Source organism: Pangasianodon hypophthalmus, chromosome 9 (genome assembly GCF_027358585.1).
Source record: "Pangasianodon hypophthalmus isolate fPanHyp1 chromosome 9, fPanHyp1.pri, whole genome shotgun sequence".
In the NCBI taxonomy this organism is placed as follows: Eukaryota; Metazoa; Chordata; class Actinopteri; order Siluriformes; family Pangasiidae; genus Pangasianodon; species Pangasianodon hypophthalmus.
The window spans coordinates 24,111,492-24,123,961 of NC_069718.1; the positions used below are offsets into that span (position 1 = coordinate 24,111,492).

At 37.6% G+C, this 12,470-nt stretch overlaps 1 protein-coding gene across 1 annotated transcript; it reads right to left on the minus strand.

Annotated features, from left to right (window-relative positions):
- Positions 1-1,885: 1,885 nt before the first annotated feature.
- On the minus strand, positions 1,886-11,882 carry cpeb1a (cytoplasmic polyadenylation element binding protein 1a). The gene is made up of 11 exons (XM_026918599.3): positions 11,614-11,882; positions 11,288-11,485; positions 10,321-10,526; positions 8,989-9,238; positions 8,714-8,827; positions 7,145-7,234; positions 6,839-6,975; positions 5,396-5,594; positions 5,215-5,309; positions 5,003-5,083; positions 1,886-3,153 (listed from the first exon to the last, which is right to left on the minus strand). Exons 1-11 carry the CDS (start codon positions 11,639-11,641, stop codon positions 3,043-3,045), a joined length of 1,509 nt encoding a protein of 502 aa, XP_026774400.1. The 5' UTR covers positions 11,642-11,882; the 3' UTR covers positions 1,886-3,042.
- Positions 11,883-12,470: the final 588 nt, after the last annotated feature.

Here is a 12,470-nt window from a genome sequence, read left to right on the forward strand (position 1 = left end):
GGTGTCTTAAGCCTCATGTCTTACTTGATCCATGTCCTACACAAAGAAACTACATATTAGTACATACCACCTTCATTAAAACTAATGAAAGCTTTAATCTAAGTTTAGGTAATGGAGCATCTGAAACCAGCACAGCATCCCTGATTTAATTTCTTGATTTACCAAGACAGTTAAAGTCAGTTTGTTTACAACTTTCAAACTAAATAATTATCATTTATAATAATAAAAAAAATAATAAACCAAATACAAAATATGTCTTCTTGGAAATGTTTATACATGACCACTGTGGCATATTATTAACATAAATACATTGTTTGATCCTACCCCATTTTAAGTGAGCACACACAGACAAGAATTGTTTTTTTAAGTAAATACAATTGTAATAAAATGACCAATCGTTCTCATGGTGGGGTCCATGAAATATAGCTAGGGGTCCCACCAGAACTCACCACTTTCAAAGTTATTATATTTACTATTTAGTTTTTATAATTATTAATCTGTTTGACTGGTCATGTAAATTGAATTGATTTAATTCAAATCTCAGTAAATCAAAAATATAAATAAAGCCATATATGTCAATAATGCCTATAAATAATGTTAACTTGTTAACTTAAAAGGCAATTTTAATAAAAATGTGTTCTGTGAGTTGACAGATCTGGAATAAAAAACTCTACAGCTCAATAGTCAAAATATAATTGACTATATACAATTTAAAACATGAGCCTAATATTCAAATAATTGAATTAAAATTGTTCCTGAAATAAATCTGTACTGAGAGATGTTGCAGTTAACAGAGTCTGTGCTGAAAAAATTTCGAGAACCCCTATCTTAGATTATAGTCCATACCTCACGAAAGTTAGCCTACTTTTTTAATAGATATTCCGCTTCCTAGCAGTGGATTTATTTACCAAATTGCAAAGATATAAGAAATAAATATAAGTTTAAACAGCCAACACATACACATACATCTGACACAAACAGTGCCACAGTTACAGCTGAAAATTTACTTCTTTCTCCAAGGTGTGATATCAGGAGCAATTTGTCCCAGTATTCAAACCAGGAAATGTTGGTGTCATCACTGTAAGAGGTGAGGATGTTTACAATAAACCAATGGTTACATTTTTTATTTTAAATGAAAGGTCTCTTTAACTTTCTCTCTCTGTACAGTGAATATTCTTTCTGAGATACCTGGCTTTCATCATACCGTTACAGTAATGGCATATTCAGTACAATGAATAATTGTATATAATATAGAATACATATCCTCTCATATGACTCTGTAGTGCCTAAAACATTAAAACATAAGTAACAATTATTTCATTGTTTATACCAATAATTTTCAGAATAAATTTACATTTATTAATTTGTCAGATGCTTTTGTCCAAAACAACTTTTTTGACAGGATACAAGTATATAGCCGAGTTGAGGGTCATGAGTTCAACCGTAGCTTTCTGGTAGTCGGGGTTGGTTCTGGTGCCTCAGGGGACTTTACAGCATCACCATTTCATCACCAGGACAGCTCAAGTTATTTAACTACCAGCAATTAAGACAAAAAAAAAACAACAACACAGGGCTATCTATGGAGAAAAAAAAAACAAAATACTATAAAATAAACAAGTTCAATATGTTCAATATGTAATATCGTTAACAAGTTACAACTACGTACTGTGTTGAGTGATTACTACTTCGACTTTTTGTTTTATGCTTATAAACTTGCATTTGTACACACAATATAAAAGTACAAAATGCTAGTTTTCAAACTAAATTTAATTTAGTCAACGAATTTCCTCAAATGGTTTGAGTAAACAAAACTGATCAGGGTTTACAGTGTACATCTTTTTTTTTTAAACATATATAAAAAGGCCTTTAAAGAAATTAAGCAGACTTGTAATGCTTCAACAACTTTTATTTGTGCCCAACTGGAACAACCTCGAAGTTATGTAACCATGGCAACACTCGCAGACCAATGAGGTAGAGATTTTTAGACTCTAAAAAAGCAGTTGGATCAGGCAACAAGCTCAGCACAACAAACCTCAAAAGAGATAGATAGAGAGAGAGAGAGAGAGAGAGAGAGAGAGAAAGGTAGAGAAAGACCAGATCTTTCTTTGGCACAGAGCCTTAAATCTGAAATAAAACTGGGAGTTAAATTGCATTTGATCTAGAATGGTTTATAATCAATAGACCTTGAATCAGAGTTAGCTCAATTCACTAGGAACAGGACCAGAAACAGTACCAGTAAATTAAACGACCATGCTTAAACAACTCCCCCATTCAACAGTTGTACATGAGTAGATTTAAAACTACAGTTTTTCCCCCCTTCCCCGAAGTGCAAATGAATAAAGTGCAACAATTCGATTAAAACTATGTACAGTCCACGATCTGACTATTCCTAACTAGCAATGGCAGCAAAATATGGGATGTTTAATGCTGCTGCACATTAACATTTCAGAATGGTTAAGAAAAAATTAAAAATACCTACTCCAGGTAGTTAGAAATGATCCACAGGGCAATGACATCTACATCTTAATCCAGTAAAGCCAGAAAAATGAGTGTGTAAATAAAAAAGTAAATTAATCACAAGATAAAAGGGTCTTTGACCTAAGATTAATCAGTAATAATACTAATAATGTACTGACAAAACTACCAGCATAAAGGCTACTAGACTTGCATGATAAATAATAAATACAGATGCCATGCATTTGAAAAATTCAAACACAAAGATGTGGGAAAAAAAACTCTAAAAATCAGGGAGGCATTTTTCTATTTGCCACCCGCAGAAATCTGGGGTTATCTCCATGGTGATGGTTGCCCAGGTAATGGTGCAAATGGGCCGCCATCACTCGCCACCTCACTCTACATAGTGCCTTAGTGAACAAGTAAACAGCGAAAAGAGAGAAAGCAGTGCAACACATGAACTTTCTATAGTCATTCTCTGTCTCGGCTCCGTGAGCTGAAGAGAAGATGGCACAGTTAAACCTCTGTGGTTCAGGTGAGCCCATAAACCTCTGGGCTAGCAGCAGAGTTACCGTTTGCATCGGCTGTTTAGCTTGGGTTGAGACTCTTCTGGTTGCGCATCAGAGGCCGGTGACTACTCAGCATGTCCACTGAGTGATGCCAGTGCCAACAGGAGCGGCAGTAGTACTGAAAGCAAGTCTGAGAGAGAGCCATTAAATCATTGCATTATAACAGATTAAGTAAAAGCGAGTTCAGACTGTTTTCATTAGTGATGTTTAAAGCCAAGGTGATGAGTGTAAGGTATGGCTCTTTTTGTGATTCACTTTGACCTGGCAACATTACACTACAAATTAAGTTAAAATGCAAAGTTCAGTGTAATCTATTTAAAACAATATGCTCTCAATGTAAACAAAGAGCTAATGAAATATTTTTGATTGACTAACTAATTAGATTTTCATTGGTCAATGTCTTTCAGGTTGAATCATTTCCAGGTCACAGTGATGAAGCAATTCAAAAACTACAACTGTAAGCTAGTATCAGCTAAAAATAGCAGGAGAAAAGGGTGGCAACTATTGATTTTTCCAAATTGACTGAGAAATTTATATTGGGGGGAAAATCAGAACGTATTGCGCTGTTTAGAAAATCAAATGCAAATCTGTGTTTTTAGACCCTCTATGCGGCATCTGGCATACAATGACCTCAGGTGGACTACAGGAGAAAAGTCAGTGCTAAGCTTAAGCATCAGCTGTAAGAACAATATCTGTTTTATCTACCTACTACCCATTATTATTAATTACATCAATAAAATGTGTAATGCATTTGTTTATCATCTGATTAATTATTTATTGAAAAGATTCCTGACTCTTAGACGAGCTACTTCCTGTTCTGAAATTGCTTTTAAAATACAGGCGGGTGACAAATTAAAGGAAAAAAACAACATAAATTGTCTTAGATGCTGGGACATAACCAGCTGCCAGAAGATTCTACAAGTCTCTGGATCTGTACTGAAGGACGGACACCGTTCTTCCAAAATATATTCCCTCAGATGGTGTTATGATGATGATGATGGTGAAGAGAGCACTGTCTAACACATCACTTCAAAATCTACTGTAAGTGTTCAGTTGGATAGAACACCATATTTTATATCATTTTCATCCACATCAAACCATTCAGTGAGCCCTCGTGCCCTGTGGATGTGGACGTTGTCTTCCTGAAAGAAAGCACGCCCATCAGGATAGAAATGTTTCTGCCGTAAAGGGGACAAGCGGAGCCTAACCTTGCCAGCAAAATGTCTCCCAAAGCATAACTGTCATGTCAGAGTCCGTGCCTGCCCTTGAAACTACAAACGATCAAACAATCTCCATTTCCCAAGATCCTCTGCCAACCTTCATGTTTGCTGGCAACCATGCAGAGCACACCTATACAATTCCCAATCACCAGATTTCTGATAACATGCAACTATTTACAATTTCTCACACTCGTTCAAACACACCTGTCTAGGTATCAACCCTCTTAGTCTCACCTACTTTACTGCAAACTGCCTGAACTTCTGCCTGTTTATGGTTTTCAATTACTGCCTGATTCTTCTGGTTTGTCTGCATCTAATACTTTTAATAAACTGAAATCTAAACCTGTGTTCTCCTGTTTGCACTTCATGAGAAAACATGGCTACAATTGTTTTCCTTTAATTCATCACCCATCACTTCACAGAAGACAGAAGATAGCCTTTTACTGTTATATATATACACATGTAAAGTACTATTAAATTGTTTTTATTTTGCAATCCCATCTTGTTAGGAAGCTGGGGTCAGAGTGCATGGTCAGCCCTGGAGGAGAGAGGCCCCTCGCTCAAGGGAGCAACAGTGGCATCTTTTCAGTGCTAGGGCTTGAAAATCATAAGCTACAAGCATTAATCAGTGCAATAACACTGCTCCGGTCATATATAACCATATACTGACTTTGCACTTCATTGTATCATTCTATTGGAGCCACAGACTATAAAGCAGTGCTAACAATATTTAATAGAGCGCAGCATTTATTCTCTCACCTGATCTCTACAGAAGAATGGGCCTGGTTGACAATTACATATTTGGCACATGGAGTCATCAAGGTATGGATCAATCTGAATCTAAACCAAGTGGAAGACAAAAGCATGAACAGGTAGATGAGGTTGATAGTGAAAATTATTCTAATACTCTTCAAAAAGTGGACTGAAAATGATGCATGAATATTTCTGTCTATAAATAATTCCCATCCTACCTTCTTTGTGAATTTGGTGGTCTTGATTTCCACAAATGCAGCAGTCAATGCTTTTAAGTAGCTCTTCTGGTTCCTGAATGTCACACGTCCAGACCCTGCAACAGCCGAAGACAAACTCAACTGTAATAATGTAATGTTGATGACAATGGGACATGAAGCAGTCAGGGATGTGAAGGCAGACCTATTGGATATTTGTGCTTGTCCGTGTCAAGCCCTGCGTACACGACCTCCCCGAACAGTTCCTTCATGATGTGAGCCAAAGCTTCAGCCGTCAGCATGCCGTGCAGAGCCCCAACGAACACTGTTCTACTGGGGAAGAACCGCAGCGAGGGGGAGCACACAAAACTACTGTCTGTGATCACCCATGGGATCACCTGCACCTATGTGTACATAAGAAAGAAAGGGTTTAACACAATTCTTATATATCTCAGTCTATCCTGCTCCAGAATGTAAACATCTGAGGTGAAAGAAATCTCAGCTGACACAGTGTTACACCAAACAGCACTCAGTAGTGCCATTTCCATCCACTTTTTATACATACAGTCAGGTCCATAAGTATTTGGACGGTGACACATTTTTTGTAATGTACACTACCACAATGGATTTGAAATGAAATAATCAAGATATGATTGAAGTGTAGACTTTCAGCTTTAATTCAAGGGGTTTAACAAAAAACATTGCGTCTACTGTTTAGGAATTACAGCCATTTTTTATAGAGTCCCTCAGTTTTCTGATTGTATAAGAAATCTCAGCTGACAAAGTGTTACACCAGACAGCACTGAATAGTGGCATTTCCATCCAGCTGTTACACACATATTGAATTTGTTCACAAGAAAAACTGAATATAAATGCAAGAAAGAAGTAGCTGGCATACTGAAGAGCAGCAGACATGATAAAAATACATGGAGTTTTTTAGCAGTATGGTTACTATGGTAGCATATGGTATATCTGAAACCATATGATGCCATACTAATCACAGTAGTTCCAGGTTTTAGTAAATGTGTTACCTAAGCTAGTTAGGAGTGCCTTAGAGGAGTGCAATATGACAAAAATATCATATCATGATATTTCAAGACATTTCGATGGTACACGATGTATATATCATGATATGTAGGTTTCCTAACAAACTGCCATCAGGATAACAGTGTTGCATTTAAAAAAAAAAAACATTACAAATTAATTTGATGATATTTTTATTTAATGTGTACAAAAAAACAATTTTAGAGAGTCACACAGTAGAAAAATTCATGAAATCTACTTTTTGTCATTTTTATTTAAAAAAAATTCTAAAAAAGATATTACGACACCCACAATATCTCCGAAAAGTGTATCATGACATCACAATATCGATATTACATCGACATATTGTCCAGCCCTATCTGTGTATATTATTGTCCAAAACTATACTAAACTGCATGTCAAAACAGTATGCTACCTATGGTAACCATGTGGATGTAGCCCACAACGTTTTTTAATTACATAATCTGGCTGATGATATTTTCATTGCAGTTTAGGAAAAGCTTCTTTTGCTTGCTTTTTGGATATTTGCTTAAACGCTGTAAGACATCTGGTGGGAGGCATACCTCACAAAAAAAATGAATCCATGCCCGTCTGATATACTCACCACCTTACAGCGTATCTTCTTGCTAGAAATCTTGTAGTAGTACTCCAGGTAATCTGTAGGATGCAGGTGACGCTGGCTGCAGGCCTGCAGCAAAGCCTTCACTGATTTCTCCAAATCAAACACTAGGTACACATAACCTACAGAGAACATTATTATTCTGTAATAATTCTGTAATTATTCTGTATAATTCTGTAATTACTGAGTATCTTTAGCTGGAACAGTCTGTTATTTGTTAACTAACAACATTTCCTAAGGTAAGAATGTGTATGGAAACTGTCACAACTGCATTTCCACTAGGCTGGTTACCTTGAGGTGGGCATTGAGAGTGTTTACCATCCTTATCAGGCCACTCCACTTTTAGAGATCCAAACACACTAAATGTGTTCAGTAGACTACCTGCGGAGACAGAGACATGCAGTTACATGCTTTTGTTTGCTCATAAATTCAGGGTGCCTGCTGTTAACCTAAATCCCATTTAAGACCTTTTTAAATGCTGCTTCAAATAAAATTGAAAAAAAGATCTACTTGGATGTGATGATATACCAAATGCAAAAATTCACATTTCCAGAGATTTAGGGAAAAACTCATCCTTATAATGGAAGCCCTTACAGATGTTGGCCACTGTTGCAGCAGCAAATTCATAGAGTGCAAACTAAATTTGGTTAATTGGTTGATTGAGTAACTGTCAATTACCTTTTTTTTTCACGCAGGGTCACTTGGTATTAGATAACCCTTTTCCAATGAGAACTGCATTTTGTGTTTATTCAGATTGTCTTTGTCTTATATTATACTGTCACAGTACAATTATCCAATCAGCCAATCATGTAGCAGCAGTACAGTGCATAAAATCATGCAGATACAGGTCAAGTTCACTGTTGATGTTCGCATGAAACATTCACCAAAACTGGACAGCTGAAGACTGAAAAAAGATCAGGTGATGTTTTTCTTCCATTCTTGAACTCTCCAGTTTTGGTGAGTTTGTGCCCACTGTAGCCTCTAATTCCTGTTTTTGGCTGGCAGGATTAGAACTCGAGGGATTTCTGCCCACAGAGCTGCCGTCACTGGATGTTTTTAGTTTTTCTGGATCAACTTAAGGGACTGTGAATTTCCAAGAGATCAGCAGTTTGTGGAATACTCAAACCAGCCAGTCTGGCACCAACACCCATGCCAAGGCCAAAGTCACTGAGGTCATATTTTTTCATAGCATTCTGACATTTGATGTGAACATTAACTGAAGTGCTTGTCTTGTATCTGCATGATTTTATGCATTGCACCGTTGCTCCATGATTAGCTGACTGAATAATTGTATAAACGAATAGAAAAATAATAAATGACAGGGCAATATGATGTGAAGTGGAGAGGCTTTACCTCCCTGGAGTTGATCATTTTCCAATAACAGCATGATTTTTTAGTTTTCAAAGAATGTCATCATTTTATCAATTTATAGCTACACTCTGTCTCTCTTTTTTCACTCTCTTGAAGTTAATAAGACAAAAAATGCACTGTCACATCACCAAGAATCCTCCTAAAATGCTAAAAATCTCCTCACCGAAAACATACCATATCAATAACTGCACATTTTTAATTTGTTCCTGTGGAGTGTCCGCCATACAAGGCCCTGTGTAAGATGTTACTATAGAAACGATTATATATTAGAGCGAGGGCGTTAATATAAACATGTGATTGGCCTTGTTACTACAGCCTGAAGCATTCTGTTATGAGAACATTAATTAACACCTTCTGACCAATCAGATTCAAGATCTCAACAGATTTTATAATTCAAATCTCACACATATATCATCTCCTGAAGTTATGAATCAAGAATTACATTCCAATGTAGATCAATTAATTTGTATGTGTTTGTGTGTGAATTACTCTCTGTGACGTCCCATGGCACTCCTCCCAGGAACACTTTGCAGGAGTAGATGGGGTTTTTGTAGATGCGTGGAGGCAGCTGTCCAGCCCAGGTACAAGTAGCTTCATTTGTTGCTATGAGAAACAGAGACTTTCAATAAATTTTCAATAAATCAAGGCAGATTAGCAAATAAATTACAGCACCAATCAAACTCAACCACTAATACGCTTACACCAAACAGTGATTTTGCTTGACACTGGTGTTAGTTGATGTTAGCATGCTAACTGAACACTACCTGCAGCCTGTCTGTGCAGCTGAGCCTTCGTCTCAATGCTGAACGAATGCTCTCGTGCATTCGGGGTGCTCCAGCTGGGCCAGGGGGATGTTCTGGTCCAGCATTTAGCCAGTGACTCTTCAAGTACAGCAGGGAGGGTGGGAGTGAGAGGAGAGATGGAATCTTCTCGCTGCCCTATGCTAGGCAACAGAGCCTCTTTCTGAGTGTCAAACAGGTGGAATTTCATAGGAGGAGAGATCCGTAAACTGGTCTAGGAAAGAAAGGAAACTGTAATGATACTTTGGTAAAAGCAATACTGCAAACTAAATGCATTAAGCCATCACTGTGGTATTTAATCTTTTAATCCTCATCTATCTGTACATCCTGCCAGTGATCTGATTACAGTACATTTAGCAGATAGTCAGGCTAGAGGAAGCCTTTCCTTCCACAAGTATATCTTATTAATGGAAGATTTTACCTTGAAATGAATGTAATGGCATGTTTCTTGCAATGACTTCCCCAGTTCACATTCTGACTCCTTAAATAATCAATCAATAAATTAGTACCATGCTAAACAGCTAGCAAAACTCATTAACCCTTTCAGATCAACATAAAGGCCTTAAAGTCATGTATAATCTGTAGACAGATGGTCATGGAACCAACCATAGTTCTTCATGTCAGATTAAATACACTCTAATTTAGTAAATTATTATTGGATATAAAATATGGCTGAGGTCTAAATAAGACACTACTTGGCTTAATTCAAGCTGCCAGACCCTACAACAAACATCTAAAAACATATTCATCATCAGTTACCATAAATAGTGGATTAAAACAAGGGATGCATCAATACCATCTTTTTCAGACTGATTATGAGTTCATGTTTTTTTGGTACTCGGTGATATAGGTGTTAGGGTGTCACTGTTTTTTGGTTGGTCAGGGTATATGATCGGCACAATACACCAGTCAGCAAAACAAATTATGTGTTTTTTTTTTTTTTTTTTTTGCCAGAATCCACATGGTAGTTGGATGACGGTAGTAGTAAATGGTCCAGGGTTTGACAGTTATGGCTAACATACGTCCTCTCTCATTCAAACAACTGAGAAGCAGTTATGCTCTACAAAGATGGATATTAAAAAAAAGATGAACTTGAGTCCATTCTAAAGTATGTTAAATTGATTCCACAGATTGAATGAATACAATTCAAGGTTTAAATGCTTATCAAAGGGATATAACTATCCACCAAGCCTATAGTTCATTTACAAGCAACTAGTTGTGCACTAGGAAGCCAAACATTAATCCCTGTTTGAATTGCTTCTTCATTTTCCATTTACTCTACATAAGACTACTAACCAGGTGGTCAGATCCAGACGAGATACCGCTGGTCTCAGAGTCGACAGGACTGCTCGATCCGGAGTTTAGCAGTGAAAGAGACTCTGTCATGCGGGTCAGGCTGGGAAAATATTCCAACAGGTCACCTCCACCCAAAGAGCCCTGGCTCTGAAAACCCTGCAAAGTATCCAGAGCACTGCCAAGAGGACTAGGCCACAACCCCAGCACTGTAGCACACACACACACGCACACAATATAGAGAAAATATTTCATATAAATAAGAAATAAGGCAAAACATATATCAGATTTCAGACAACATTATGGAATTACTATTACGTTTTTGGTTTCACGTGCAATAATGAAGTATGTTGGGACAAAGAGCAATGTCCTGGAGTGACACGGCCCTGAATGAGACAGCAGAATTGAGAGGCTTTGGGTGCTGCACTAGCTTCTGTGTCATCTGCTCTATATAAAAGAATTGGGGCAGAGCAAATGTGAGGCACACAGAGACTTTAATCTTGCGTATATAATTTTTGCGTATAAAAATTACAAGCGTTTGTTTAATATGAGTAAGAGACTCATATAATTAAAACATGGTGCATTCTCATAAGAATAATAAGCATTGTTTAATTGAGCTGAACAAATGCTAGCAGATCGATAGAAAAGCTAGTGTTTGAGGTGAGGTGGTGTGTTTGAGGTGATTAGTCATGCATGAGTTAAAGGTGTGAGACAGACTGAGCTCAGACCTTCCAGAATAATCTATCATTATAGTAGAAAATATTAATTACACACACGCTTACACGCACACACACACACACACACACACACACACACAGGCTTTTATTTAGGCTCTTATAAAAGGCTCAAAACAAAACTGTTAAAAAGGATGAGAAAATAACTGTATTATACACTGATTAATATATTCTACCAGAAACTATTTGAGAAAATCAAAAATTGTATACAGTGCCACACTGACTGTGGTACTCACTGTTTTCAGGAGAGCTAGGCCTGGCTGGAAGTTCAGGCTCAGTGCAGTTCCAGGGCTTCTCCCAGCAGGGCAGGCTGAGTGACTGCAGGCCCAGACTGAGCTCAGCGACACTTAGCAGGCCGAGAGGAGACTCTTGCTCCTCCTGACTGCAGAACGACATCCTGCTGGCCACAGCGGAGCATTCTGCTTCTGGCAGTTCTCCAGAAATAAAACAGTAATACAGTTTCTGAGCATACCACTTAACATCACTTAACACATGCACAAACAGCTTAGAGAACACACTAACCAACAAACAGTTAAGCACAGATTGAAACTCAGATGCCAACCTGCTGTGCTGCCCGTTGAGGCTTCCATGAGCCCTGCGTGTGCATCACTGACACGTTAAACATGTGACTATAACGGTGACTCTCTTGCTGCTAAAGTCATTTCCTGCTCCGGCACATTACTCTCTCAATTCACACACGCACTCTACCAGTCTGCATAGTTACAAATGCCTAATCTAGCTCTGTATGGTGTCAAACTCTCCGCTGCACTGCTCTCGGTAGTCTCGTCACATGGATCTCTCTCTCTCTCTCTCTCTCACTGGCTTCCTCCCTCCCTCTTCCTCTGCTGAGTCAGGCCTGAAGCTGGAGCTGGGCCAGATGATGAAGGGAGGGGGACGCAGAGGTGTGTGTGTCTGTGTGTGTGTGTGTGTGTGTGAGAGAGAGAGAGAGAGCTAGTTTCTATAATCACTGTGATTCAGCTAGTTTCAATGAACAGTTTTGTTTTTTTTTTCCTACTGAGTGGGCAAGACACACCCCACCTTCACTCAGTCGGCACACAAACACACATACAGACGCCCAATCATGCTCGTTTTACCTTATCCATTAATATCCATTACTGAGGAGCTAAAAGGAGCTGCAAAGAAATATTCTAAATGAGGACACACTGCAAAAAAAATGAGTGAAAATATTTTGTATATTGTCAAATTTATCTATTATTTCCTATTATAAGATTACAATGAACAGATATAAGATTATTAAATGTATTTTTAGACTTTTTTTTAAACTAAATTCAGACTTCTACTGCCAGATAATTTTGCTGATTTTAAGCATTTATTTTTGGAAAGAATAATATAATTTAATAATCCTATATTTGGTTTATGGTAATGTTATAATAGGAAACACTAGATACATTTGACTAT

Bases quoted from the DNA above. Each gene is read 5' to 3' on its own strand.
- cpeb1a (XM_026918599.3), bottom strand. From the start codon at position 11,641: ATGGAAGCCTCAACGGGCAGCACAGCAG. The intron at 9,239-10,320 runs GTTAGTAGTCTT...TTTCTTTCCTAG, and splicing joins CGTCTGGATCTGACCACCTG to ACCAGTTTACGGATCTCTCC. The intron at 5,084-5,214 runs GTAGGATGGGAA...CACTTGGTTTAG, and splicing joins CCACCAAATTCACAAAGAAG to ATTCAGATTGATCCATACCT.